This window comes from Mandrillus leucophaeus, unplaced genomic scaffold (genome assembly GCF_000951045.1).
Source record: "Mandrillus leucophaeus isolate KB7577 unplaced genomic scaffold, Mleu.le_1.0 Scaffold242, whole genome shotgun sequence".
Taxonomy (NCBI): Eukaryota; Metazoa; Chordata; class Mammalia; order Primates; family Cercopithecidae; genus Mandrillus; species Mandrillus leucophaeus.
The window spans coordinates 729,965-740,293 of record NW_012102499.1 but is presented as its reverse complement, the minus strand read 5'-3'; the positions used below and the strand labels follow the sequence as shown (position 1 = coordinate 740,293).

The 10,329-nt window shown below is 44.0% G+C and overlaps 1 protein-coding gene across 2 annotated transcripts in view; it reads right to left on the bottom strand.

Moving 5' to 3' along the window:
• SLC28A3 (solute carrier family 28 (concentrative nucleoside transporter), member 3) overlaps positions 1 to 10,329 on the bottom strand; it is a 72,799-nt gene that overhangs the window by 36,272 nt on the left and 26,198 nt on the right. The window contains exons 2-4 of one of the 2 annotated variants that reach the window (XM_011982739.1): positions 5,287 to 5,385; positions 2,329 to 2,504; positions 1,550 to 1,635 (exon numbers count right to left, since the gene is read on the bottom strand). In XM_011982739.1, the coding sequence (XP_011838129.1) occupies positions 1,550 to 1,584 (35 nt within the window). In that variant the 5' untranslated portion in view covers positions 1,585 to 1,635; positions 2,329 to 2,504; positions 5,287 to 5,385. The remainder of the gene's footprint in view (positions 1 to 1,549; positions 1,636 to 2,328; positions 2,505 to 5,286; positions 5,386 to 10,329) is intronic. The other variant, XM_011982738.1, reaches the window with a different exon arrangement.

Genomic DNA, 10,329 nt, shown 5'->3' with positions numbered 1-10,329 from the left:
TATGTGACAAGAGCTGCCAACCCTAATTCTGGCCAACTCCAGAGGTATCGTCTGATACATAAAAACAAAGTTCCTCCCGTAGTCCCAGCTACTTGTGAGGCTGAGGTGGGAGGATCACCTGAGCCCAGGAGGTCGAGGCTGCAGTGAGCTTCACAGATCTCACGACAGGGTCTTGCTCTGTTGCCCAGGCTGGACAGAATAGATTTAAATTAAAATATATTTCTGGCCAGGCATGGTGGCTCACACCTGTAATCCCAGCACTTTGGGAGGCTGAGGCAAGCAGACCACCTGAGGTCAGGAGTTCAAGACCAGCCTGGCCAACATGGTGAAACCCTGTCTCTACTAAAAATGCAAAAATTAGGTGGGCACGATGGTGCATGCCTGTAATCCCAGCTACTCAGGAGGCTGAGGCAGGGAGGTGGAGGTTTCATTCAGCCGAGATGGTGCCACCGTGCTCCAGCCTGGGCAACAGAGCGAGACTCCGCCTCAAAAAAAAAAAAAATTAAAATCTATTTCTAGATTTAAAATTAGCACCACTGAACTCCAGCCTGTGCAACAGAGTGAACCCCTGCCTCTAAAAAAAAAGAAGAAAAATTTCCTCAGAGACATAGGAATGCAAATCAAATTTAGGAATAGAGAAGATGGACAAATACTGTAGTGTTATGACAGAGTAGCAGACAATCCTGGACTAGGAATCAGAAGCTGAAATTGTGACCTAGCTCTCTTCGTCTCCTAGCTCACTTGGGGAAGTCAGTTCTCTGAGGTTCATTTTTCTGGTCCAAAAAATAAAGATACTAATCTTGTGTCTCCTACCTTACGGAGTTGGTTGTAAGAACTTGGAATACTTTGAGGCTATTACAAGGTAAGAGTAACAGTTTGCTGGGATTTAAAGTGGATTGGGTTTTGAGCAATCAATTGCTATTGATTGACATTGAGAAGATGAATTTACTGCATTCGTATGGACTGGAGCAATTAGTTGGTGATTTACACTTTTAATTAGAAGACTGTCCTGGGTGAATTTAAATCTGCATATTGGGTTCCCAGAACATCAGCAGTTTGAATTGGCCACATTGATCATCTTAGAGCTTCATTAATTTTTCTGGAAAGGATGTCGGGTAGGGAGGGTAGATGGATGAGTGGCGACAATCTCTAATAAATTACAATAAATGTTAAAATTCAAATGGGAGGTCCCGCGCTGTGGCTCATGCTTGTAATCCCAACACTTTGGGAGGTCGAGGTGGGTGATCTTTTGAGGTCAGGAGTTCGAGACCAGACTGGCCAACATGGTGAAACCCCGCCTCTACTAAAAATACAAAAATTAGCCAGGCATGGTGGCATGCGCCTGTAGTCCCAGCTACTCCGGAGGCTGAAACAGGAGAATCACTTGAACTTGGGAGGCAGAGGTTGCAATGAGCCTAGAGTGAGTCACTGCACTCCAGCCTGGGCGACAAAGTAAGACTCTGTCTGGGAAAAAAAAAAAAAAAAAAATCAAAGTAATAAAACCAAATGGGAGGTAGGCTTGGTTATTTCCCTGTTTTAAAGACTGTACCCTTTTTGTTGCACCTCCTCTTCATCATCCTCCATGTCTTCTTTGTTTCTTGGAGAATCCTGCTCAACTGTGCCCTGTTCTTCATCCTGGAAATCAAACATTGGAGCAGAGATGGAATAATGAGCATCCTGGGCATAATGGACCCTGGTTTCATTGCTCAGAACTCGGGCAAAGAACTTTCAATAGGTTCTTTTAAATTGTTATGCAAGAAGACGGCTCCTATTATCTACTGCACAGACATTTTCTTCCCCGCTTATAATCTCACACAAAAAAAGGCAGGATCACATTGAACTCTTCCTTTCCTTCCAAACGAGCGGTTGGTATTTTCTCCTTTTCTTAAGGGAACAGGCTTATATTTGTGCTTTTCACTCCTGTCTCTCCCGTAATCATTCAACCCCAGCTCTGTTTTCAGCCAAGTGCTAAATGAAGTTAATACCAGGAGCTGCATAAATCTCCCCTAGTACTCTGCCAGCCCCGGTTTCCAAAGGACCGAGACCAAAGCTGGATTTATTTCCCCGGCAGCCCAGGGCTTGGTCTGCGAATATGAACACTAGCTTGGCACCTTCCAGAGCCGATAAACCTCCCCTTGGGAACGAGGATCCTTTTATCAGTTGGGCGAACAAGGACTGTTTCCCTTACTCAGCTAGCCCTTGCTCTAATTAATTGAGTGTAGGATATCTCTGGTCCATTTTTTCAGGGACCCAATCTTTCTAGGTATAGTTTGAGTTCTCAAATATCCATGACCCATCCTATTTCCAGGATGGCAGAGGATTTCCTACCTGTCTTCAGTCTCCAAGAATGTCTCAAATAATAAGCCTGGCTCTTGTAACCAATGGTACAGAAGCTGGTGGGGGAGGAAATAGATGGAGGTGGAGCAGTTTGAGTGTGCTCTAAGAAGTATAATGTCAAATCTCAGCACTTGTCTTCTGTCATATCCAATGTGGCCTTTGATTCTCTTTAACAGAAATCATAGAAATAAATCATTAGTGTGTGTCTGAGCTGAAAGGATTCTCAAAAATCCTGTAATTCCATGAGGCCAAACTCCATTTTTCTCCTGATTCAGATTACCTTCATTTTCTGGGCTGGACCCCAGGAACTAGGAAAGTGCGAGGATAATTGTAAGAGGGACCAGCTGAGTCCAAGCTGCAGCTTCTTTGGAGGGGCTGGGGTTGAGTCTTATTCATTTATTTCTGTCTAATTCCCAGCTTAGCCAATAGTCAATGTTTGGTAAATATTTGATTGAAATGATCATCATTATTATTGTCTTGTGGTGAAAGTACCCCAAATTACCTCCTATCTATGGTATGTCTAGCATTACTACTGTTGTCCTTTATTTTTCTGTCTTTACTCATATTTTAAAATCAACAACTACAAATCTCCCTTGGCTCCCACAATCATGGGACAACTGCCCCCTCTTTCCTTGCACAGTCAGGCCACTGGAGAGAGTGGCGTTTACTCTTTGGAGGTCACTTCCTCACCCCCTGCCCACTTCTCCACCCACTGTGATTGTGCTTCTGCTGAATGCGTCCTGCCAATGTCACCCAAGGCCCATTGCTGTCAAATCCGGTAGCTACTCCTCAGCCTTCACATCCTCGTTTATAACTGTAAAATATCTAAATTTTTGTTTTTATGAAAAAATATTTTAAAAATATTTTTAAAAGAGCAGTTTGAAGTTCATAGCAACATGGAGCTGAAAGTATATAGATTTTTCATGTATTGTCTACCCACCCTCATCTTCCCTACTATCAAATGAACCCGGAGAAGTACGTTTGTTACAACTGAGGAGCCTCCATGGACACATCATCATCACCCAAAGTCTGCAGTGAGACTCCCTTGGTCTTGTACATTCTATGGATTTGGACACATGTATGATGACATGTATCCACCATTGCAGTATCAGGCATACTAGTTTCACGGCCCTAAAAATCTTCTTATAGCCGGGGGCGGTGGCTCATGCCTGTAATCCCAACACTTTGGGAGCCCGAGGCGGGTGGATCATGAGGTCAGGAGATCAAGACCATCCTGGCCAACATGGTAAAACTCCGTCTCTACTGAAAATACCAAAAAAATTAGCCGGGCGTGGTAACGGGTGCCTGTATCCCAGCTACGCCAGAGGCTGAGGCAGGAGAATTGCCTGAACCTGGGAGGTGGAGACTACAGTGAGCCGAGATTGTGCCACTGTACTCCAGCCTGGGTGAAAGAGTGAGACTCCGTCTCAAAAAACAAAAAAAGCCCACAATTCTTATTTGTCCCCACCTCCCCCGATGCCTTGAAAGTGCTATTTACTGTCTCCATAGTTTTGCATTTTCCAGAATGTTGTACGATTGGGATCGCACAATATGTAGCCAGTTTAGATTGGTTTCTTTCACCCAGTAATGTACATTTAAGGTTACTTCGTGTCTTTCCATGGCTTGATAGTTCATTTCTTTTTAGTGCTGAAAAACGCTGCATGTCTGGATGTACCACGTTTATTTATTCATTCACCTACTGAAGGACATTTAGGTTGCTTCCAAGTGTTGGCAATTACAAATAAAGCTGCTCTCAACATCCATGTGTGGGTTTTTATGCGGACATAAGTATTGTTTTATTTTTTTGTTTGCTGAAGAATACTTAGTGGAGTGAACATTTTTTTTACAATCAATTAAGCAAAATAGACAGTTACCAAACACTGTACTATGCATGGTGTGATTCCAATACAGATGACATATGCATGTGGGCGTATGTTTGCATTAAAAAAGGCTGTGTTCCAAAATGTTAGGCACTGACTTTTTTTCTTGAATTATGAGCCTTTTTTGGTCTTCCAGATTTTGCTACAATAAGTTTTCCAAATTGTCTGCTTTTTAAAAAGTGATTATTTTACCACGAGAAAACTCCTCACAAAATGACACACTAGTGGGCACCCTGAGTTCCTTTTTTTTTTTTTTGAGAGACTCCCTCTGTCGCCCAGGCTGGAGTGCAGTGGTGTGATCTTGGCTCACTGCAACCTCCACCTACCTGGTTCAAGCGATTCTCCTGCCTCAGGCTCCCAAGTAGCTGGGATTACAGGCACACGCCGCCATGCCCAGCTAATTTTTGTATTTTTAGTAGATATGAGGTTTCACCATGCTGGCCAGGCTGGTCTCGAACTCCTGATCTCAAGTGATCCACCCTCCTTAGCCTCCCAAAGTGCTGGGATTATAGGCATGAGCCACTGTGTCCGGCCCTGAATTACTTTTTAAGGGATGACCTGTGTGGGTAATCTGTTCACCTTTTTTGCAATAGGAAGCCATCTTTAAATAAACTCCTGTCCAGAATTCCATATGTAAGTGAAATTAAGCAAGAGTCCCTCGGACTGGTATAAAGCTACTAAGGAATGCTAGGGCATGATGGACACAGATTTAGAACCATAGAGAGCGTTCCTCTTGTTTCTGTCGTTTACCTTAAAGCTCAGGTGCTTTTGTCTAAGCCAATGCCTTTTTCCTTGAAATGGAGCTTGGAACTCCTAATAGGGAAGCGTCAGTGAAAACCTAAATACGCTTCCCATCAGGGAACTCTGAGGACAGGTGGATAGAAACAAAATCTCTTTGTTTGGGCATGTGTGTTTTCTTTACAACTGTGCCCCACACACTTTAATTACCACTTAATCTGTTCCTCTGCATGCCAGCGGGGCGCCATGCTTTCTGTGCCCACTGTTCTCAGGTGCCTGTTGTGCAGCGGTTGCCATGGCACCAGAGTCACGCACCACAGTCTTGCTGTACCTGTTTGGTGTCTGTGCGCTCCCTGCTTTGCACAGCTCTGCTCCTTACTGAGTTCTTGTTTCCTGATGTGTTCTCGTTCTCAAGAAAGTTTTCTTCATTCTAAGAAAAAAGTACAGATTGAAAAAATAAAAAGTTACAGCCAAAAAGAGATGTTCTTTCATGAATAATACCTAGAAGAATTTGGAGGATGAGACAAGCAAAGAATAGGTGTTCAGGTGAAGCATCTGATTCAACGAACAGCTGATAAATCCTGGGCTTGTAAAGAAACAGATGATGGGCTGGGCACAGTGGTTTGTGCTTGTAATCCCAGCACCATGGGAGGTTGAAGTGGGAGGGGAGACCAGCCTGGGCAAAATCTCACTAAAAATATAAAAATTAGCTGGGCATGGTGTTGTGCACCTGTAATGCCAGCTACTTGGGAGGCTGAGGTGGGAGAATCGCTTGAGCCCCGGAGGTAGAGGTTGCAGTGAGCGGAGATCATGCCACTGCATTCCAGCTTGGGCGACAGAGCAAGACTCCACTTGAAAAAAAAAAGAAAGAAAGTAAAGAAACAGATGACTTTTGCTTTGTTTTGTTCTGATACAAAGGTGGTCCGGTGGAAGAGAGGAATGAGGACAATTGCCCTTATCTAGGCCAGATAACTTTCCAATAGGCAGAGCTGGGACTGGGGGCAGGTTTCCACTCTCCTTTCTATCACATCACACTGATTTTCACCTTATAAAATGAAATAAAACGTGGTAAACCATAGGCTGGATAACCTTATTCTTAGACGTTTGATTTATGAAATGTTGAAACGGGTTTTATTTGGTTTAAAGCAATCTCTGGGAGTAATGATCACAAGAAAAATGCCCTTTTTGGTGTGTGTAAGGCTGTCTTGATTTTACTTTAAGGAACTGAATGAGATTTGCTCTCGTAGGGCTGTCGGGACCCCTCAGCTGCTGTTTCCAGAAGTGACAGACACCGGACCTGTCTCCTGTCTCTTTTATCTTTTTGGGGTATCTAATATTTCTCCCATCTCATTTCAACTTGCCCTTTTCCAAAGTGAGGTAATGGATAAACGGTGTCAGGAAATGCCTTCTGTTAGCCCAAGTGCTATGACTGCGTCTTCAAAGACCAGGTGCATGACTTTGATTTTAACTTATATCTCTGACTGGCCCCAGGAATCCAGCAAATATTGCAATTCCGAGTTGTATTGCATTTTCCACTTACAGAAACACAAGAATGAGTAAACATGAAAAAAAGACAAAACCTTACAGCACAAGATTCATGCATCAAAGTATTGTGCCATACTTCCTCTTTTGTTACAGTTGCTTATATTCTACAGTTCTTTGCATAGAGCAGACACTAACAATTTTTTGAATTAATGACCTACAGTGATTTTAATGTTGCATTAGCACAGGAGTGTAGTACCCCTGGGTTCTTGGTATAAAAATATGGCATGGGCTGAGCATCGTGGCTCACGCCTGTAATCCCAGAACTTTGGGAGGCCAAGGCGGGCAGATCACGAGGTCAGGAGATTGAGACCATCCTGGCTAACATGGTGAAACCCCATCTCTACTAAAAATACAAAAATTAGCTGGGCGTGGTGGCATGTGCTTGTAATCCCAACTACTTGGGAAGCTGAGGCAGGAGAATTGCGAGAACTCGGGAGGTAGAGATTGCAGTAAGCTGAGATCGCACCACTCTACACTCCAGCCTGGGCAACAGAGGGAGACTCAGTCTCAAAACAAACAAACAAACAAACAAACAAACAAACAAAAAAGCATGGAAGGAAAAAATATACATAGTATGGGAAGATGACAGAATGTTGCTAATTGCTGAAGTTGGCTGACAGTTACCTAGAGAATCATTTTATTATTCTCCTACTTTGGTGGATGCTAAAATTTTCCTTAATAATAAGTTAAAAAAAAACACCAAGCATAAGTTGGTGGAGTAACAGGACACAGGTCACTGAGGGGCTAGTCCTTAGGGTCCCTACTGAGCAGGTCACACTCTCTCAAGCCTCAGCTCCCTTATTCATACAACACAGTTTGGATTTGGAGTTCTTGTGGATCCTTCCGGAATCCTGACATTTTCCGAGATTCAGCTTCTTGACGTTGATTCCTCCTGCCCCCTGGTGGCAGGATCTGAAAATTACTGGTGGAATACAGGGATGGATCCTTCGTTTTTAAAGTTAATGAAAGTGGAAGGTGTGTGTGTGTTGAGGGATAGAGTGGGCACTTCTTTAAGTGGCAACAAGGGCACCTGTGGTTTTGTTTTTCACTGTGTAATAGTCTTATTTTTGCTGCCAGCAGAGTATATGCCTTGGCCTTTTAGTATTTTCTGGAAGAACAATGTCCCCCACTTGAGGATTCCCGACAGAATTAATGGGGTTATTGTGGATATTGACTGGTACCTGGAAAATGACCATTAAGACAACTGTCTTTCTACTTCTTTTCAAATTAGAGTCATGGGGCTGTGATATGGGGCCCCAGATAATGTCTTAGCCCATTGTTTCTTTCTATTTATTTAGCAACTCACATTACTAAATACCTTTGCACACTTAACACCCTACAACCATGACTGCATTCTCATGGTAAAATCTATCCCTCTGTTCAATGTGTAAGAAAGGTGAGGGAATTGTGTTGTGAGTATGTCTAGGCCGTTTACAGCTTATCACGTTTAATTTCTCTAGTTAACTTCAGTTGTTAGGTGTGCTAAACGATGAGGGTCCTGATTGAGCCCCCTTTGAAGGGACAGCCTAGTAACCAGGAGTCCATTGTGCCTGGGATTTGTTTCCCACCATCTCTTTGATCTTGCACTTTCTATGTGGCTATTACAGGGAGCCACAGATGGACAGAGGCATTTTCATTGTCTTCCTTTCATTCACTTTCTAAACCTATGATAACTTCTAGAACACTGGAGATTTCTAAAATTACTCCCCTTTCTATTTGTGGCATCCCTTTTCAAAGAATGTTAGTTGACACATGGTCATCTAGGCAAAAGGCTACATTTCCAAGCTTCCCTTGCAACTAGGTTCTGACAATGAAATGAAAGTAGAAAGGGTGCCCTGTGGGGGACAGCTCAGGGAATGTTCTGCCAGGGATGGCTGGCAGGTGCACTTGGTCCTTTTTGTCCTTTCCTCTGTCTTGCTGCCCAGTGTAAGGCTGATTCCAACTGAACCATGGATACAAGGGCCACATCCTCATGATGTCAAGGTGCTGAGTTGGGAGGAACGTGGGTCCCTGGAAGCCTTGAGCAGGAGGCTCACCACAGCTCTGTACCACCCACCTCATCTTTAGTGGGATGAAACTAACTTTTCCCTTGTTACTTTTGGTTTCTGCTTTTATTTTGCACCAAATGATACAGTATTTAGCAGATAGGAGACCCTGTGTAAAACTCTTATCTGGGCCTGGTGGCTCACACCTGTAATCCCAGCACTTTGGGATGCCGAGGCAGGCGGATCATGAGGTCAGGAGTTCAAGACCAGCCTGGCCAATATGGTGACACCTCGTCTCTACTAAAAATACAAGAATTAGCCAGGCGTGGTGGTGCACGCCTGTAGTCCCAGCTACTTGGGAGGCTGAGGCAGAAGAATTGTTTGAACTGGGGAGGCGGAGGTTACAGTGAGCCAAGATCTTGCCACTGCACTCCAGCCTGGGTGACAGAGTGAGACTCCGTCTCAGAACAACAACAACAAAAACTCCAAGAAGCCTGTGAGGTGGGTACCATGATCCACATTTTCGCAGACGAGGAAACTGAGGCAAAGATAAGTAAATCACTTGACTTGGGTTGTATAGCCAGAAATGGCTAGGGTAGGATCTCAACCCAGACTGTCCCTCCCCAGATCATCTTGTGCCTATAGACGGGTGATTCTTTGGGCCTGGCGAAGATCACAAGACATAGTAGTCTGCCTAGGAATTAAATTCCTTTTGGAAATTAGGATTGGAAAGCCTGATTTGACCTCCAAATATTAAAAGGCAAAGGTAGAAATTATAGAAATGTTGAATTAGAGAAGCTTGTGGCCACTTTTAGCTACACCTAGGCTCTGTGGTCATTTCTCAAGCCACAGTAGTGGCCCTCCTGCCCTGTACGCTGGTTTTAAGTGGAAGATATCCTTTGAGTAACATGGGTGGGGACTCCTGCCTCTGTGGACACATCTTGTCATCATGGCTGGTTTCACGTTCTTCAGCCTCTCCCCTGCACTGTGTGTAATCACACAGCCTGGCTTCCATTTCTCAGTTCTTGTGGCAGGGGATTTTCTGCTGCAGAGGCACCACCATTGTGCTGGGAGAGCCTTTCTTCACTACAGAATTTGCTCTGGCCTGGTTGCTCTGACTGCATGAGTGGTCTTGCGCTCACTCAGTGGTCTTGCTTCTTGTGGGAATGGAGGTAGGACCTACCTAACAAAGTTGGGTGGCTCCGTCTAGTGGCACACATAATAAGTACTCGTTGCCTATTAAGTTAATTTCATGGTTTAGTTTGCTTCTCGCTTGTTCTGGGGCGTTTACAGTCATGTTGTCCTCTGTATTTGAACTTAGACTTATCAAAATCAACATCTGTTTGGTGAATCTGATCTCTCAAAATTGTTTGGGGTCATCCCCCACCTCAACTCTTTTTTTACTCTTACCGTCTACCAGTGTCAAATGTTTTAAGTCCCTTTCTCTAAATGTTATTCTTTGACTGCATGGATTTTGCTTAGGAATGTCTGCATTTTCAAAGATCGTATTTTAGAAGTCTTTGATCTTTATCTATTGGTCTTGACTCACTTGGTTCATGTAACTTTCTGGCTCAAGTCTTGGGTGTGCATAATCCTTAGTGTGAGTTAATGGGCACTAGCTAGATCATTCCCCAGAGATGTTCTTGTTTCACCTGCCTACCTGTGTGGGTTTAGAGGCCAGGTAAGGAGCAGCAGTACCTGTGGCAAGAGACACACGTGGGCAGCCTGGAGCTCACTGTTACCTCTTAATGCTGAGGGATCTTTGGATTGGGTGCAAGAAGTCAAGTCTCTGTATGTTGCTGTGAGTGGCTGTAACACTAGCAACGTCTATGGCTTCAGAACAC